At 41.1% G+C, this 20,000-nt stretch overlaps 2 protein-coding genes across 2 annotated transcripts in view; one reads left to right on the forward strand and one right to left on the reverse strand.

Moving 5' to 3' along the window:
* Positions 1–9,837: 9,837 nt before the first annotated feature.
* Positions 9,838–12,249, reverse strand: LOC134188879 (carbohydrate sulfotransferase 8-like). Its single transcript, XM_062657087.1, has 3 exons — positions 12,190–12,249; positions 11,958–12,138; positions 9,838–10,979 (listed from the first exon to the last, which is right to left on the reverse strand). Exons 2-3 carry the CDS (start codon positions 12,058–12,060, stop codon positions 10,111–10,113), a joined length of 972 nt encoding a protein of 323 aa, XP_062513071.1. The 5' UTR covers positions 12,061–12,138; positions 12,190–12,249; the 3' UTR covers positions 9,838–10,110.
* Positions 12,250–19,588: 7,339 nt separating this feature from the next.
* The window catches only part of LOC134188966 (carbohydrate sulfotransferase 8-like), an 8,653-nt gene continuing 8,241 nt past the window's right edge, over positions 19,589–20,000 (forward strand). The window contains exons 1-2 of the mRNA XM_062657183.1: positions 19,589–19,652; positions 19,718–19,916. Of these exons, the coding sequence (XP_062513167.1) occupies positions 19,814–19,916 (103 nt within the window). The 5' untranslated portion in view covers positions 19,589–19,652; positions 19,718–19,813. The remainder of the gene's footprint in view (positions 19,653–19,717; positions 19,917–20,000) is intronic.

Consider the following 20,000-nt stretch of genomic DNA (forward strand, 5'->3'; position numbering starts at 1 on the left):
TGAGCAAATCGAATCCGCAGCACGCCTTGCGAAATTCTGTAGTGAAAGACGTTGCCGCATCCGCTGATTCAGGCAGCTGTTGCTGTTCTATCACACGCATGTGGTCTCTACATCTGGAGAAGGTATTCTAAGACGGAAAGCGGTCGAAAGACGTTTCAAGTCTTGGTTGGAAATTTAGTAGCGTAGCTCGAGTACATAATACAATCAGTTGCAGTCTGCTAGAGTTCCCACAGCCTATTATGACTAATTAAAGGCAACTGGACGAGCTCAAGCTCAAGATGAGAGAACACACCTAACTTGCGCATGATAGCACAGCAGGGTGTTATGATTAATTAGCGCAAACCCGTGAACACGGCCACAGAGAGATGGTCTGGATCAACGTCTTATCAAATCGAGTTCGGAAGTGATCCGAGTCAGCCAATCTGCAAGCTGCCGCCACCTCAATGAACGTCGAGAGTTCTGTAATGACATGCACGGCTTCTGGCAAAGAAGTGTTCGACAATTGGGCTGCAACTCGTAATTGCATGCACGTGCGTCTTCCGTGATGTGAAACTGCACTGGACTTTGCCTTTCAAACAGCGCCCAATGCTCTCAAAATTGATTCAATGCATCCCGAACAGCAGACCGCTGCAGATTTGCTGCCATCGCAGTTGATTACCACCCAACTTGTTTGAACACACTACTAAAATGTAGTAATCGATCTCCTATGTCATATCGGGTGGCATAGCGCTGTTATCTAAAGTGGTGTTTTGACTGTTACAACCATTCATTTCGGTTAGGTAACTACGCCTACTTCCGAACTCGGACCGCCTTTCATTGGGAGGCAGTCTGGAACTTTGAGGCTAAATGGATGTCTGTAACACGCCGATCGACACGACGCCGCTCTCGGATGGTTGCGAAACGCGGCAGCCCGGTCGAGTTCGGCCGTCGGAGACAAACGGTCGAGTCGGATTTCGCCTACACGGTCTGAAATGAGATGTGCCGGAGTATTTTTGTTCAATTAGCCGAGTATGCGGATTTGACGTGCGCTCGCCAGCCAATGTATGCCATTCTCTACTGTCTGTTCCCTTATAAGTGTGAACTTTGAAAATCATCAATACCTCGGCTGTTTTTGGACTTTGGCGATGATCTCGGTATCGTTAGGTCTGGCATTTCTGTTTATCAAATTATCTAAGCCCTTCCTACAAACGAAATGGGAGGATAATACTTGTGCATATCAAAGACCAACGGGTGGAGTAATGGTTATTATCCAATAATCCTGTAAAACCAAGGGATCAGCAACTGGAACCATTTAAGATAATTGGTGTGACATGGTCCAACTGGAGCAGCTCTTATAGTGCTCTAATGATCACACCTGGTGTAACCTCTACTTCATTACTCCCTCCCGAGTTCACACTTACAGGGAATAGACAGTACTTTACAGAGCGCAAGATGCGCCCGCCGCAGTCGGAGTGAGCCGGCTCACCGGCCCGCTTCTGCGTGCGTCCGTCCGTCCGTGTGTCACAGTTGGTGCGTCTTCTTCGCGGAAGTGGCGTACAACGATAGATTGCCACCACCCGTATGGCGGAGTAGTAATAAAGTCTGTTCTATAATTAGAGTCAGTTGCGGATTTGGGGAGTGGCTTAGGATACCAAACGCCCTAATATGTACTGGATGCCCTATTGTTGTAGTTCATTTACTGTGTCTCATTACCACTGTTGTAATACCTTACCAGTAAACTAAGCAAATCAAAGCTGACGGTACTGTAGAAAGCGATAGAGAGTGATGGTGTCTGTCGCTAGGGTGTCGATTACATTTTTAAGCTGTTTCCAGTTACTATTCAGGACAGCGTACCAATCCAGTTACAGCATCTAGGCAATTAGAACGGTACGTGATTGACAAGGCTCTACCTTCCATCTCATTATTTTACAGGAAGCATGACATATTTCTGCTTATGATATCTTTCGTGTAACGTATCCTACAAAAAAGAGGCGTCCGTAATTGAATAAAGCAGACAAAGAGCTTTCCATTATATAATACCCGTATGACCTCAGTCCGTTCTAGGGTTACGTGTAAGCAGCCAACTTCCGCCCTACTGACTCTAATTCTGGAGCGGACTTTAGTGTGTGTGTGTGTGTGTGTGTGTGTGTGTGTGTGTGTGTGTGTGTGTGTGTGTGTGTGTATATATATATATATATATATATATATATATATATATATATATATATATATATATATATATATATATATGTATGTATGTATGTATGTAAATTGTTCAATCAGTCAACACCTAATGGGTAAATTGCTTGTTTAGTTATGTACGCTCGACAGACAAAAGGAGCATGTGCAAAATGTGAACTACTTTCTGGGTCCTAGTCTAGTACGACTTGATTATATAATGCTTATCTATCTACACAACGACGTGGCTTAACTTTATTATTATTACTATTATTATAACCTGACGTCGCACTCATTAAAATTAATGATGCAAAAAGAGAAACAAGCAACCATTAAAGCAAGTAATATAACTACTGTGGCATCAATCTACTGATAAAAATGTTCTAGAACTTATTTACTACTTCTAGCTGGTTCAAACAACCACCAATGGTATGCCAAGCTTGCAGCCTCGCGCCGTACTCAGATAGAGGTAAGTCAACGTTCTTCCAAATGTCATGAGCAATTGACTGTCTCGACATTACCCTGGTGTGGCTTTGGCAATAATGCAATTCCCATTACCGGCATGAAGTAAAAAGGACGACTGCTGAGAAATATACATAAGAGACGAAATGTACGCGATAACAATGTTCTCAGACAGAATTAGAGAAGACAAAAACTGTAGCTTTAATTTCCTCAGCATCTCGAGCAAAGGCAAAAGACCAGTGGAATAAATCATTTTATGGACATGACATCCTCCTCTTCTGACATTGCAAATTTTCCTTATAGCATCATTCCGCGCTACACGTACTTTATGTAGTTGACTATCACTGCAACACCACAACTGACACCCATAAAATACAGCTGAAAATGCTTGTCATAAACGACATAACACAATCGGAGTGACTCCTTTAAATTGATGGTAAATGGAGTTGAAGGATGAGAAAAACCTCTTCATTTCAAACTCAATTGACAATGGCTCTTTTATATCAGCGCACAGAATATGCCCGAGATGTTTCCAGCTTTGAACAAAGTCCAGGATATTCCCATCAAGAATCAGCTTAGTAGTGGCAACGTTGACAACCACGATGCTCTACTGGAGACAAAACGAATACACTTTGTCTTAGAAGAATTAAACACTAAGTGCCTCTCAACAGCAAATGTAGAACAAATATGTAGTAATTGTTGTAAGCTATATGAGGAGCGAGATAAGAGACAGATGTGATCAGCATATGCCACTGATCCTATATCAACTTTTCCAACACTGTAACCATATTCCGACCTGTTAATCTTTACCAATAGATCGTCGATGTAACAAGAACACAATAATTGTGAAAGGACACCACATTGTCGCACAACAGTAGTTACAGCAAATTTGTCAGTTAAGACTCGTCCCCACTTAACTCTGCCTTTCAAATTTTGTACCAGTATTTCAGTAACCGTAAAATTAATGTATTGAGACCTCGCTCTTCCAAGATGCCAAACAATTTATCATGACTGATCCAGTCAAAGCCTTTAGAGGCGTCCATAAAACAAGAAAATACAGGAAACCCTTTCGTATTGAAATATTCTATAGTCTCTCGTACTAGAAATGAGCACATAGTTGTACTATGCTTTTGCTTAAAGCCAAATTGAAGATTGCTTGACTGAAGATTAGACTTACACATGTCCGCTAACTCAAGTTCCAAGATTTTAGAAATTGTTGAAGACAGAGTTACACTCCTGTAATTTGACATTTCAGATCTGCTGGCAAGTTCATCTTTCACTATTGGTACTATAATCCCATCTGTCATGGAGTTGGGCAGATAGCCATGAATCAACATACAAGTGAGAAGAGTTGAGATATGAACAATGACGCAACCTGGGGCATACATCAAGTGTTTCTCACAGATACTGTCCGAACCGGGAGCCTTATTTCCCCTCAGAGACTGAATGACTTTCTCAACCATGTCAGTTTCTACTACAAACTCAGATCCAAACGGCATCTCCCTTTGTGGACATTTTGATTGTCTATTTTGATTTGCACCAGACATTTCATACTTCTCAGAAAAGTAACTTCTCCAGAGTTGTACAATATCGGTTTCATTAGATAACCCATTAATGGATGTTGCTGGTGAGATTTTTGAAGATTTCAGCTTATCAAATGTCTTCCAAATTGAGAGCTAGAGCCCCCCAACATGTGACAGGCTATTCTATCTAAACGTATCTCTTTGATATGTCTTTTTAGTCGTCTTACTGCATACTTGTATCTTTTCTTATCATTCTTCATTAGTTATTGCAATAGCATTTTAATAGTTTGTACAAGCACGTGGTATTCACCTACCCTCCCAAGCAAGGCTCTTCCGCGCAGTCGCTGAACTACCGCACGTGAATCACACGAGGAGGAGGAGCTTTTACCGGAATTGCTCCAGCGCGAGAAGAGCCTGATCGCTTTCGAGAACGTCAAAGTGACGTGGGACCCCCGATCCGGTTTCATAGCTTGATAAAGCTAATTCTATTAGGTAAGCACGTAGGTATGAAAGTTGAGAACACGCGACATCGCTTCACGCACCTGCTTGTTTTGCACGAAGTACGTAGTTGACATCATCGTTCGCTTCTAGTATGTATGTAGACAGCTCAGCCATGTAATATTCTGCAGTGTCACGACTCCTTTTCAGCATTCAGTTTCGCCAACAGCAGACTGCCGAATCTAGATCTGCAGCGCGGTAGTTTGAGAAATGAGCTCATTGTACGCGGTTAGTGTCTATATGTACCAGTCAGAATCCGTGCATTGAAACAAGTCGTACGTAGTACACGTGCAACTACGAGTCAACTCTACACTTTCTGAACATGGTAGGTCCACACCACTGCTGTTTTCCCATGCCTGGATGTGTCCATTTCACCGTGAGGAGAGCTAATATCGACAAAAGTGCTGCTTGCTGAGTCTAAAGTACCGTCACGTAGACTGCGTTAGCAATACACGCCAATCTGATCATGACGTGGAGATGTCAACAAGCTCTAGGCCACTGTTTTCATGAACCATTGAGTGAAACTGGGCCGGCAGTTCTCACATCATTTCCCCCACAGACTATAGACGTCAGAGTAGACGCGCAAGAGTGGTGAACAGTTCCACGTCGGTTTCAATTCGCGCGAACCTGCAGATGAGTTCAGTAGAAAGAAACGTTGCTGGAGAATGTAGGTTCATGGAACCAGTCCCATATAGGCCATTCCTACGTTCATTATTTACCAGCACTTTGTCCATCAACGGCTTCACTGGATTTCGTGTTCACGCGCTCTCCGAGAAGGGTTACCTCTCTGCTTCATGTATTAGCGCAATTACATTAACAAGCTCTTCAGGAAATCGAATTAGCCTTATGCAAGCTATGAAACCGGATCCGGGGTTCCACGTCACTATGACGTTCTCGAAAGCGACCAGGCTTCCCGCGCTGGAGCAATTCCGGTAAAAGCTCCTCCTCCTCGTGTGATTCACGTGCGGTTAGCTCAGCGACTGCGCGGAAGAGCCCGGCTTGAGAGGCTAGTACTCAACAGTTTGATCTGTGGGTTTGTCGCTGGCATGTTTGCGCTAGTCATCGGAGTTCGTATCAAAATGACTAGAGAAGCGACAGAGTGGAAGGAAGTCACAACTAGACTGTCTAAAACGTAATGTCGTCTGCAGTGCACGTTTAGACATATTTGTATATGCTGCTTAACTCTAGGGTAACATTCGTCGTACATAAAAGTCAAACGCTAACCTATTAACTGTACAAATGAAAGTAACTGGTTTGGCTTATCTAATTAATTAAGTAAAAGCGTGTTATTAATGGACTCGTATGCAGGCAGGATTGTAACGTGTACTTTAACAAGATTAACATCACGTGCCAAGTATATTGTTTCGTGATTAGTTGCACACTCTATTTAGCAGTGTGCGCGTCCTAAAAAATGCCTACGTAAGACTGCATGATGTTTGAGACGTGGCATTTAGTTTAAATGCGTGAGACTGACCACCAAAAATGTCTGACTTGGCAGCCGTACTGTACCAGGGGCGTACTTGACGCATTTACTGGGTCAGTTCTTTTAGTGATAATGGCAAGACTTCCCACTAAATCCCAGCCTATTCTAATTATTTTATTTATTAATTACAAAGTCTATTGCAAGACATTTGTAAATGTGTAACACCGCAGGTTGCGCGTCAAGCAGTTTTGGAGCTAAATCTGCTTACATCGATCTTGCTACATCAACGTAGGGCCCAGACCAGAACTTTAGCAGTTACAGTTTCTACATCTAAGGATGCCTTTGCTATTGTAATGATACCAATTGTGGCACCAGGATTTAAAATTGAGATACCAGGCCTGGCGTAGGAGTCGAATAATACACTTTGCATCCATGGCTACCTTAGATTAGAAGAGGCAGATACACAGAGCATTGTATTGCAACTATTGATTTTGGTTAAGAGCATGCTCCGGCTAGAACACTTTGGTTTGCTCGGCTTAGACGATTTTTCGAGTTTTGGACTTGGTCATATCACCATTAATATTAATCAATTGGTTCCGAAAGTCCGCAATTTTTGCACTAGCCATGACTAGGGCCGACAACACTGACAGCTGGTGGAAATATTACATGCATGCAGATTTGTCCTAAACAGTAAGACCGGACCTCCGACTGGTTGTTTCTCACCCCTGCAAACCCCATAGGTACGCGTCGGCGTACACATCAATAGACAATGTACAACACCAACGAAAAAATGATATCTGTTAGATTAAGAACGACAAAATGATAGCGTTGGCATCAGCCCATGCACCAATCAATGCAATTACAATCTTCCTATACAATGGAACGCAAAAAATTACGAATGGAAGGCAATGCCATCTGGAAAGCCAGGCGCGTAGCCAGCGGGGTTTGCAGGTTGCGCACCCCCCCCCCCAATCTAATTGACGTCAGGAGTACAATTTGACTCTTGGTGTACGCAGTGTCGACATGCGTAAGCCGCTTAAGCGTCTAGAATTGGTACCTTGGTCTGTCCTAAATTACTAATCTGGCGCTTCAGAAACCGCTTACGGTGAGCTGTTTACTGATGTTATAAACGGGTACCAGAAAAGCTTTGCGAGAGAGAATCTTAAACAGTACCCGAAAGCAGCTTTTAAGAGATACACCATTTTAATTGTCAAGCAGTCCAATCACGTTTGGTTGCTTCAGAGTTGGCAAACCCCTCTAGAGTCCGAGCGAGCTACGCTTCTGGAAAGCTCTTCAAAAATCGTAATACAGCAACTAACCAACGTTTTCCATATGTACTGCACATACTCTGGATGAAGTGAGTGCATGATGTTGAAATTACGGTTCTAACTAGCAATCTATTGCTGACAAAAAATGATGCTGTCAGAACTACTTCTGCTACAAACACTAATCATGCAAACAGGCCAATCAAAGTCTCGAACCATTCAAACAGTTCATACACCACTGTCACCTTCATACAGAGAATGAGGTAAGCTGTGGTTGCAGAATGCCTTTCCATTCTTCCAGCTGTCATAGAAAACCTTGTAGTGGTCAGTTGAATAAATGGTTTTAGCAATAGCTGGTGCATTCTTCATTACTTCCACGTAAGCAGCCACAGCGATACGTTGGCAAAGAAATGACACCCTGCTCTACCGTAACGGCAAATCTTTCAATCCAAGGCCAAATTTTGACGTAAACTGCGTTGTAGTCTTGCCCACCGAAAAATGAAATAACTCCTTTTCTCAGTGGTTCCTTCACCCACTTCTTCACCATATTTAACAGATTTTCTAACTCTTCTTTGTTGGTTGGCTCACGATTCACTTTATAGATCAATGGCATCACCATTTTACCAAAGTATGTGATATGAGCACGAGCTTTGGCACGTGCAGCAGCATCTTCACAGTATAGCGTTTTGCCTTGATAATGAAAGACTTGGTAAAGAAAAATACACAACAAAGTCATTGCCACAACAATATAAAGAGAGTTCTATGTAATTGCAATAGTGACATACACAGACACACACACACACACACACACACACACACACACACACACACACACACACACACACATACACACACACACACACACACACACACACACACACACACCCACACACACATACACACTCCCGCACACACTCCCGCACGTACACACACACAGCTTTCTTATATATATATATATAGACACACACACACACACATATATATATATATATATATATATATATATATATATATATATATATATATATATATGCATGTATGTATGTTATATACTATCCTTCGGTAGCTGTTGTTATGCACGTCAGGAAATGCAAGCGCAGCTTAGTAAATTTATCAAGGTCAAATCTGTATTATCACAACTACATCTAATACTCCATGCCGTTGGATATCACTTTCTAAAACATTTCCTAGAAACTGAAATCACACGCACATTTCAACAACTTCGTCTTTTCGACTGACAATGACTGTAACATTCTATTAGTGCCATTGGTTTGCTGCTAGTCATTTCGTATTTCAGCATTCCTTTTGCCACACGTCAGCACGCAAAGCAAAAGCTTCCTTACTTTCTTGTAGACAGAAAGATATAGCAGGAAAACAGTAATTACTGCTGGCCATGTGTAGAGAACAATCAATCCAAGGTTGATGTATAAATATTGACAATAAGATTTTGAACAGCTGCTCCCACCTTCTGTGTTAAGACCAAGACAGGCAACATAGTTTTGAAAACACCAATCGATTTTGTCAAATTCGCGAAGATTCAACATTTTAACAGAAGCAAGCATCGAGAAGACGGTGACGCCAATAAAGACAAATATTAGACGAATCAGCTGAAATTCCAATGATTCGGCGAATTCTCGGTTGTTGATGCTTTTAAGTACAACGTTGCGCCGCTCTTTAGCTACAGTAATACAAAACACTCAAAAGTACATTTAACGCGTTAAAAAGAGTCTTTATAACGCAGGCTGAATTCCTCATAACATAACACATTCACTAGAGCTACAGTAAATCAGGGTGCCCATCTGGCGCTATGGCGCTACATATACCACAAAGCTAATTTTTGCAGCAACAAATCATACCCAGCACACCGCAACGCAATCGAATCCTTATCAGAGTGAATGAGCTTAGACCCTAGCTACGTTATGCTGTGGTCACGTGACGTTCAGTATTACCACGCCTAGAAGGACATGGGCTCTTATTAGAACATTTGGAACTATGCCCTTTTGTACAGTGTGGTTAGGATTTAAAGTAAAAACAATGAAATTCTCTGGAAGATTACAGACAAAGAAAAACATCAAGAAATTATGATAGTTACAGTTCTAATGCACAGAGCAGTTGTCACTATATAAAAATATTTGTGAAGGAAGCAACCAAATCACAATCAAAATTGTGATTTGTCCTCTTGCGTCTGCAGTCTTCCAGGAAATTCCATGGCTTCTACCATAGTCCATAAACTTTAAAGTACCACACTGTACAGAGGAACTTAGTACCAAATGTTCTAATTAGTGCCACTGCCCTTCTAGGGGGTAATACGGTAAGTGTACCGGTTATGCAGCATTTCTACCTATAAAAAACGGGGTTGGAAGCTGCTCAGCTGGGGGGCTGAACTCCTTGCTCAGTGTAGCAATTACAACTTTTCTGTGCCAGTGACTTTGGCAAATCATTTTACGGTCTGGCAAGCAAGGTAGTTTTTGCTTAATTGTGATTGACATCCATGGTACAGTCCTCCCACTCATAAACATCATCCTACGCCACTGTATTGCACAGTTATACAATAACCTACATTACGATGCAATACATAATAAACACCATCTCAATACGCTCTCGTGATTGTTCGTACGTCACGTGACGTTAATATAAATATTATATTAAAAAACTAGCAGTCAGCAAACATTTTAGTAGCTTGTACCGAGTTTGAGGAACACGAGGTTTAACGACGTACTCTACAAACGACTAACATGACAGCTATACTGGAAATAGTTATATCACATTGCTAGCATAGACTTTATTCATATTGATTGAGACGTTGATATCCAAATATCTCGTAGTCGTCGTCGTATTGATCACGAAGACGTTGAAACTGAACGGTAGAAAGCTGAGAGAAATAGCTGTACTTTGTTTCGTTACCCGATCGATTGTCGTGCGGCAGATGCAGCCAAGAGGGAGCTCCAACAGATCTGAGCAGATAATCTGATTCCTCAGCAAGACCAGTACTATCCATGTCAACGAGGAAATCATAATCAATGTGACAAGGATGGCAAATCAAGTTGATTGGCCTCCAGTGAATGTTAAGATCTAGATACCTTTCCTTTTTGCCATAGAAACGAGTGATATAATTGACAAAATGAGGAAAGCTGATGTTGTTCCAAGCATCCCTTTTATTCTTTCCTCGATTAAAACTCTTGTTGTACTGTACAACCCATTTGCAAACTTTTTTTTGACCAGCAGTTTTATGCAATCTAATCTGTCTGTAGTCGGAAACGACACGTTGAAGAGGCTCTCTGTACGACATGAATTTCGTGTAGTTCTTCAACCTCCACTCGATATCCGCATTGCTGTGATACTTTTCACTCAAGCGCGTTAGATACTGGAAGTCGTGGTGCAAAGCGTTGTCTACCGCCTCTTTTACGTTCGAAAACCTTCCCGCCAGGATGAGCATCATGCTACGCCAGGACGTTGTCCCCGATTTTCTGACAGGACACCAAATGAGTCGGTGTTCGTCGTCCACCACCATTGTGGCGTACAAAAGTTGCTTTTCTTTTGCCGTAAGAGATTGCTGAAATTGTGCGCAGGCTCGCTTCAATGATTCCTTCCTTAGCCTAAAGCGGAACAATGCATTGGTTCTTGTAGCAGGAAGAGGTAGCTTAATAATTTCTAAAGAAAACAAAAGTCTGTGAATTTTAGCATACCGTAACTGAATACACGGGGTCTATACTATAGAAAGCAAAAAGATTATAGGACTGATAAGCACCGTCATTCAGTGGAGTAATTTTTGTTATGTGTTAAATTACGTGTTGTGCACAACATTTTCAATTCCGATTTTTTTGCTTCCTCAACATATAAATGATCAAGTGGCAACTGCTACAGGTGCGTAGAGTGGCATGGCCTGGAGCCCCATCATTTCTAGACGTATTCATAAAACTGTGGACTGTAATACGTGTGACTCTCTCCCTCCCTCCCTCCCGCCCTCCCTCCCTCCCTCCCTCCCGCCCTCCCTCCCTCCCTCCCGCCCTCCCTCCCTCCCTCCCTCCCTCCCTCTCTCTCTCTCTCTCTCTCTCTCTCTCTCTCTCTGTATGTATAGTTCAAGTTGAGTCCTACATGATCACTTCCGCTTGACCATGCAAACCGTTGACTTTGGAGCCGCTATCAGAGTGTTTCATAAAGCTACGTGTACAGTAAAGGCTGGCGCATGATCTCTTCGTATGGAAGTTACACAAATTGCATAGTAATGAAGCTAAAGCACCAGGCAAAGCCTTCCCTTCTCTCCAACTACTCGACCAGAATAAAGAGTAAATCTTTTTGAAAACCCACAACAAAGAGTGTGCGCTGCATTTTGACTAGAAAATGGCGATCGAATTGAGCGTGTCTATTAATAATTGCGCAATATGCATTGGCCCTTGCTCGATACATGTTCATTCACACACGTACTTAATTAGATAACACTTACGTGCACTCTAGCAGAGATGAGAACGTGGTGGACTATTACCGTACCGATGAGTTAGAAACATTACTATATATAAACTTAGTCCTGTGACAAGAGGTACGAGCACCCTATATTAGAATAGCCCGGCCTCTCATCCATTTCCGTTCAGCTCTCAGACCGACTGTACTAACTGAAATAGGTACGTTTACCTGGAACAGCCTCCCGTTTGCAGAGCAACACCGCAGAGTAAGTCATGAGTGATATTGCGATTAGTACGATCAGACCGGAAGTTCGACGAAAAGGAAGTTGCATGTCTTGTTGTATCTACACAATAGAAAGGTGTGTGGACACCCCACAGTTTGAGATATGAACGCTGCTTTGTCTGGTAGCCTGCAACGGAGAGACAGTCAAACAGGTCAGACGTACGTACCAATATGTAACCTTTGGAGCGATACCAGTACGACTAGAATCGTACAAATTCTGCTAGCACACTTGCTAAATATACGGGACAAAGTATGTAAACAACCCGGATGTGAAGTAAATTCTATTGTGAACTTTTGTTTTCTTATACACAGAGAGCGACTGAGCACGCTTAGCAGTTTTAATAGATACGTGGATGGTTTCCTCACAAGCTGAGATCCTCAAATGTAGATACGTGCTCGTCGTTAGTTGCATGCACGTGACCATTGCATACCTAGATATAGACAATTTGCAGTAGCTATTAAAAGTTTTACTAAGCTCCCAAAAATATGTTTTTTTCTAATTTCTAAGCAGCAATTGACATTCACTCACGTATGCCGCCAACTAGTCTGCAGAACATTAATTTATCTAACAACTTTATAAAGACGAGCAATTGAGATTCAACGACGTACTGAACATACGATTAGCATGACAGTTGTTTATAAATTCCTTTATAGAGTTTATCACAATATCTTGGCTTTAATAATCACTTAGTCACAGACTTATTTATCAATGTGGATTGACACGTTGATAGCCAAATATCTTGTAGTCGTCGTCTTATTGATCACGAACACGTTGAGACTGAGCGCTCGAAAGCTGAGAGAAAAAGTCGTACCTTTTTCAGTTACCCGATGGATTGTCGTGCAGCAGATGCAGCCAAGAGAGAGCTCCAACAAGTCTGAGAAAATAATCTGATTCCTCAGCAAGACCATGCAGTACTATCCATGTCAACGAGGAAATCATAATCAATGTGACAATGGTGGCAACTCAAGTTGATTGGTTTCCAATGATCGTTAAGATATGAATATATTTCTTTATTGCCATTGAAACGAGCAATATAATTGAAAAAGTGGAGAAATCTGACATTTTTCAGGAACCCTGTTCACTTTTGCCTGAACCATTGAGCCGGTATTGTACCGTAGGAACAATTTGCAAAAGCGTTGTCGTAATATAGTTCTATGATATCTAGTCTGTCAGTAATCGGGAAACGACACGTTGAAAGAGCTTTCTATACGACGTGAATTTCTGTAGTTCTTCAACCTGCACTCGATATCCGCATTGCTGTTATACTTTCTACTCAGGCGCCTTAGATACTGAAAGTGGTAGGTGCAAAATAACTGCTTTTACGTCCGAAAACCTTTCTTGCCAGCATAAACATCATGCTATGCCAAGATGTTGTCCCGAATTTCCTGACACGACACCAAATCATTAACGAGTCGGTGTTCGTCGTCCAACACCATTGCGTCGTACATAAGCTTCTCCCTCCCTCCCTCCCTCCCTCCCTCCCTCCCTCCCTCCCTCACTCCCTCCCTCACTCCCTCACTCTCTCTCTCCCTCCCTCCCTCTCTCTCTCCCTCGTTCCCTCTGCCTCTGCCTCTCTCTCTCTCTCTCCCTCCCTCCCTCCCTCCCTCCCTCCCTCCCTCCCTCCCTCCCTCCCTCCCTCCCTCCCTCCCTCCCTCCCTCCCTCCCTCCCTCCCTCCCTCCCTCTCTCTCTCTCTCTCTCTCTCTCTGAGGAAGAGGTCGCTGAAATTGTGCGCAGCTTCGCTTCAACGATTCCTTTCTTAACTCAAAGCGTGACAATGCATCGGTTCTTGTAGCTTGAAGAAGTATTTAAAATTAATAATTTTGTAAAGAAAAAAATCAGTAGATTTTATATGACGTAGAGTAACTGAACACTAGCGTGGGAAGTCACTTACTGGGGAGGTTAAGGGACTGAATTAAGTCATTTCGTGTAGTTATTTAAGCAATTTTTGCCTGTCCAATTATGTTCGCGTTGGATTGAGCTCTTCCAGAAGAGGATTCATGTGCACGCCCCTCTTGCATCTTCTACAGTTCTCCATGCCGCTATGGTCAGAAGAGTCAACTCTACCAACGTGTGTGTGTATATATATTTTAGAGGTAATAAGAAATAATTGTACTATGCCTCTTTGTGAAGTGATGAAATATTTTGACATTCACTAACACATGTACAATCCAAGAGATACGACATCTGTCTTTTTTGATGATATAACTATGTGTCCTTACGATTTTTGTTTTTGCTTGTTTTGGTTTTTGTTTGTTGGGATGAAAAGTTTAAACCACGGTATCTGTACATTGCTTCTGCACGCTCATAAAGAACATTCTCTTTTTACGAGTTTCCAGATCATTCAACATTCAGTACACTTTTGAGCTAGTTAGTAACTTGATTCTGTATTCAAAACTTAATTGTCTGTACTGGCAAAGGCAACAAGTAGACAACTCAAGGCAGTCACTTGGACAGGGCAAATAGTAGCATGGGGCAGCACGTGCAGTATGATCGAGTCAACTTTCTCATTACTATCAATGGAACTAGAAATGGTTGCCAATTCTTGAGCAAAATTTCTGCTATATTTTGCTGAGAAAAGTCACCAAGATTTCTATTATACTGAAAATAGTAATTTAATTGTTCATAAAACCAAGATAATTCAGTCTGAGAAACAAGAAAATCATTCTCTCGACTGCATGGCCAGCACAAAACCCTACTTTAAATTATGTTTGTCCGTCCTATTGTCTGCGGTCTGTTTGCCTGTTTGTTTGTCAATACATATGTTTTTCTAAACCATCACTATAACTTACACCAATGCTAATTACATGTCTGTGTCTGTCTTTCTGTCTGTCTGTCTGATTCAGATAGATTATTTGATTTTGACATTCAAGGCCAAGTACCTTAGTCAATATATGACTTTGTTGTTTGCAACGACTTGTTTGCTTTCACAAATTCCTAGCAAATGTGCAAGTAGAGTCTATATGAGAGTACAGTGTCTGTCTGTCTGTCTGTCTGTCTGTCTGTCTGTTTGTCAATGGTAGTATATTTCAAACATGATCACTATACAGGCTAGGTAAAGTAGCTATGGTAAGCTTTAAAAATGAGCTCAATAGGCCCTATAGGGCCATTATACCTATCAATCTAGTGTACATAAAACTGAGTTACAAATTCATCAATGTCATTATAATTAGTGGAAGTTAAAATGGAAATCTTCTTGGCGATTGTGTTAGTGTTGCACCGCTGCAATGTTGTTGAGAAGCGTTTCAGCCAAAAGCACATAAATTCCTTGCAGTAGTTCTTGCCTGAATCGTCTGTTGCCCTCTGTGACAGTTCCTGCAAGTGTTTGTTGGCTTCTTTGCCCCAACGACCACAGTGTTCCATGACAAGGGGAACAAACCTCAATGACGGTGTTCCAGGAAGTTGAGTTGACTGTATTTTATTGTTTCCTCTTTGACTTTGTTGTTCGCAAGGACTGATTTGCTTCACAAATTCCTAGCATATGTAAAAGTAGAGTCTATATGGGAATAAATTAATTGTCTGTCTCTCTGTCTGTCTGTCTGTTTGTCTGTCTGTCTGTCTGTCTGTCTGTCTGTCTGTCTGTCTGTCTGTCTGTCTGTCTGTCTGTCTGTCTGTCTGTCTGTCTGTCTGTCTGCCTGCCTGTCTGTCTGTCAAATAACATTTATTTCAAACATGTACATCTACAATACAATGCTAGCAAGGTAACTATGTAGATTTCCGCAACTAAGAGAGTTCACTAGGACTACATTTAGAAAACAAACAAACAAACGTATAACACTTAAAATAGAACAATGCAGACTATCCGGAGCCAACTTAGAGGCTGAAAAACTGGGTAGCGCAATCTACCGTACAGCCAATGTCACTTTTGAGAGCTGAGATTTTTCTCGTTATTACTTTGGCATTGCACTTTTGAAGTTGAGTTGAGAACCTCTTTCTCCAGATGTCTAGAGACTCAGCAGCATTAGGTTGACCGAGTTCATCACGTGACTTCTTGACTAGCCTTTCCAGGAAGTTTTTCCCATCTCACCCATCGTCCATCCGTCTGTCTGTTTGTCTGTCTGTTTGTTTGCCTGTCTGTACATGTACTGCTAAGTATGGTAAAATATCTATCAAATCATATAGGAATAAATGTCATCAAATTATTTACTCAATTATGTTGTAATGGAAGTGTTAAATGCAATATGAATGTATATACATTAACCGGTGGGTACTTCGTTCAGTTGTTGAGTACAGCAGATGCATAAGCTGGTTAGGTACTGTCAACACTTTAGTACAACATGATTGAGTAGATACTTTGATCACGTTCATTCCCATATGATTTAGTAGATCTTGTATCATACTTAATTAGCAATACAGACAAACAAACAGACGGACGGACAGACAGACAGACAGACAGACAGACAGATACTTTATTCTCATATCTAGAGACTCTACTTGTACATTTCCTAAGAATTTGTGAAAGCAAACCAGTCCCTGCAAACAGCAAAGTCATAGATTAACTAATGGACTTGGCCTTGAATGTCAAAATCAAATAATCTATCTAAATCACCATGATTAGGTAACAAATTTTTCTGAGGATTACTTCAGCATTCCATCTTTGTAGAGTTGTAGAAAATCTTTTTCTCCAATACGACACGATCATGGACCAGTAGGCATTTAAATTGGCTTTTGGATTTACTGACTGTACTGACAAATGCTGCAAAAAATTGTCTGCCTTTGTGCCCTACCTCCCAAAATGTTCTATCACAAGAGGAACACATCTTGATACATATCCTCCTGAAACAAGCTCTTCTGAACATTTTTCATTTCTTTTCTTCTCTTGTCGTGGTAGCAAGACCATTTTCCTTGCTAGCCCTTTTCATAATATCCTGACTGACAGAGATACAGACAGACAGACAGACAGACAGACAGACAGACAGACAGACAGACAGACAGACAGACAGACAGACAGACAGACAGACTGACAGGCAAACAGACAGGCAAACAGACAGTAGACAATAGCACGGACAACAGAATTTAAATTAGAGCTTTGCGCTGGCCATGCAGTCGAGAGAATGATTTTCTTGATTCTCAGACTGAATTATCTTGGTTTTATGAACAATTGAATAACTATTTTCAGTATAATAAAAATCTTGGTGACTTTTCTCAGCAAAATATAGCAGAAATTTTGCTCAAGAATTGGCAGCCATTTCTAGTTCCATTGATAGTAATGAGAAAGTTGACTCGATCATACTGCACGTGCTGTCCCATGCTACTATTTGCCTTGTCCAAGTGACTGCCTTGAGTTGTCTACTTGTTGCCTTTGCCAGTACAGACAATTAAGTTTTGGAATACGGAATCAAGTTACTAACTAGCTCAAAAGTGTACTAAATGTTGAATGATCTGGAAGCTCGTAAAAAGAGAATGTTCTTTATGAGAGTGCAGAAGCAATGTACAGATACAGTGGTTCAAACTTTTCACCCCAACAAACAAAAACCAAAGCAAGCAAAAACAAAAATCGTAAGGACACATAGTTAAATCATCAAAAATGACAGATGTCGTATCTCTTGGATTGTACATGTGTTAGTGAATGTCAAAATATTTCATCACTTCACAAAGAGGCATAATACAATTATTTCTTATTACCTCTAACATATATATATATATATATATACACAAATATTTGCTGTTCAAATACACACACACACACACACACACACACACACACACACACACACACACACACACACACACACACGCACACACACACACACACACACACACACACACACACACGCACACGCACGCACACACACACACACACACACACACACACACACACACACACACACACACACACATCAGTAGACTAATTATATAACTGTCATTCACGTCACCAACCATATAACAATGCCATAATAATTATATAGTTTGCAATACAATACCAGTTGGCAAAAGGCATATACAACGTATGCCTATAAGTGCCAACAACGCAATGACTGATATCATCAACTTAAGTAACTAAACTTAAATTAATTATCTTAATTTAATTAAAAGCAATGCTAGCTCTAAACATACATTACCTCAATAATACTGTAGCTGTGTGACAACCAGCAGAGATATGAATACGTCTTCCTCATCCATCTACAATGATACTATGCATTAGTAATTATTATGTGGTTTGCATTAAATGATGTGATTTGTAATGAGTATTAAAGTGTCTATAGATTATTTCTTTTACTTGTTTACAGCAACTAGATAATGCTTAATTAATAAATATTGTGTACACACACACATCGTTTGCTGTCATTTTAATTGTATAATGTTTATCTGTTAATAAATCTACTGTAGGAGTAGTCGTGAAATAGAATTAAATTGCCTGAGTACTTTGCACTGTTCTAACTGTATTGGTAATTAATTAATTGGATATTACTTGATTGGACACAGAAAATAAATTTGCAATAAATAGTACACAATTTTATGTATGCAGTGCACGCCACAATGTAAATATTGACACACAATTCAATCCAGTTAATTAATAATGTACATAGCAGATGCGCGCACCCAAAAAATATTTCAAGAAAACTGCAAATTATTTTATTTAACCGCAAAACATAGTAATTAAAAATGACTTTACCTGCCGTCCAATTTATTTGAAGCCGATTTGTGCCGAGCGAGCAGCGTTCAGCGGACGACACTCAAAACTGAGGCCCCCTTTCAATAAAGGGTGCAGGTTACTGCTGGAAAGATGCGCAAAAAGGTAGCAGTCTGTTTATGTCAAAATCGCGGTTGTAACATGTCCATTCACTACCAAGAATCAATTGGCGCGCCGATAGCCTCGTACACCAAAGCGCATTCGCTGCAGCGGCTAGGTTCTCAAACCTCGTCCCAAAGAAAAACGCCTGCCGCAGTGGGAGGTGACCGGCTGGACACTCGAGCCTAACTTGTCTTGCTGAAGAATTAGATTATTTCCTCAGATCTGTTGGAGCTCACTTTTGGCTGCACTTCCGCACGACCATCGATTGGGTAACGAAACAAAGTACAGACTGTTCTCTCATCTTTCGACCGCTCAGTTTCAACGTCTTCGTGATCAATAAAATGACGACTTCAAGATATTTGGATAGCAGCGTGTCAATCCTCGTGATTAAATAAAGTCTGTGACTAAGTGATTATTAAGTCAAAATATTGTGATGACATCTTTAAAGTAATTTATAAACAACTTTCATACTAATTGTATGTTCCGTACGTCGTTGAATCTCAATTGCTCGTCTTTATAAAGTTGGTAAAAAATTAATGTTTGGCAGACTAGTTGACGGCAGAGGTCGCTAAATCTCAATTGCTTGTATTTTTAAAGTTGCAAGAAAATTCAAAGTTTGGCAGACTAGTAAAACTATTAATAGCTACTGCAAATTGTCTATATCTACGTATACAATGGCCACGTGCTTGCAACCAACGACGAGTACGTATCTACATGTGAGGATACTAGCTTGTGAGGAAACCATCCACGTATCTAGTCCAGTAGATACGCGTACTCAGTCGCTCTCTGTGTCGAAGACTACAAGAGTCCATAATAGGATTCGCTCCACATCCGGGTTGTTTGCATAATGTGTCCCGTATATTTAGCTAGTGCGGTAGCAAAATTTGTGCGATTCCAGTCGTACAGGTATCGCTCCGAAAATTAGATTTTGGTACGTCTACTTGACCTGTTTATCTGTCTCTCCGTTGCAGGCTACCAGAATAAGGAGCGTTCATATCTCAAACTATCGAGAGGTGTTCACATCTACAATTAGGACACACCTTTCTATTGTGCAGATACAACAGGACATGCAACTTCCTTTTCGTCGAAGTTCCGGTCTGATCGTTATGATCGTAATGTTACTCGTGACTTACTCATCGTTGTTGCTCTGCAAACGGGAGACTGTTACAGGTGAACGTACGTATTTCAGTTAGTACAACCAGTTTGAGAGTCCAACGAAAACGGATGGGAGGCCGGGCTATTCTAATACAGACT

This window comes from Corticium candelabrum, chromosome 13 (genome assembly GCF_963422355.1).
Source record: "Corticium candelabrum chromosome 13, ooCorCand1.1, whole genome shotgun sequence".
NCBI lineage: Eukaryota > Metazoa > Porifera > Homoscleromorpha > Homosclerophorida > Plakinidae > Corticium > Corticium candelabrum.

Coding starts and splice junctions, on each gene's coding strand:
- LOC134188879 (XM_062657087.1), bottom strand. CDS start 12,060: ATGCAACTTCCTTTTCGTCGAACTTCCGGTCTGATCGTACTAATCGCA. Junction 10,980..11,957: donor CAAACGGGAGGCTGTTCCAG/GTAAACGTACCT, acceptor TGTTTTCTTTAG/AAATTATTAAGCTACCTCTT.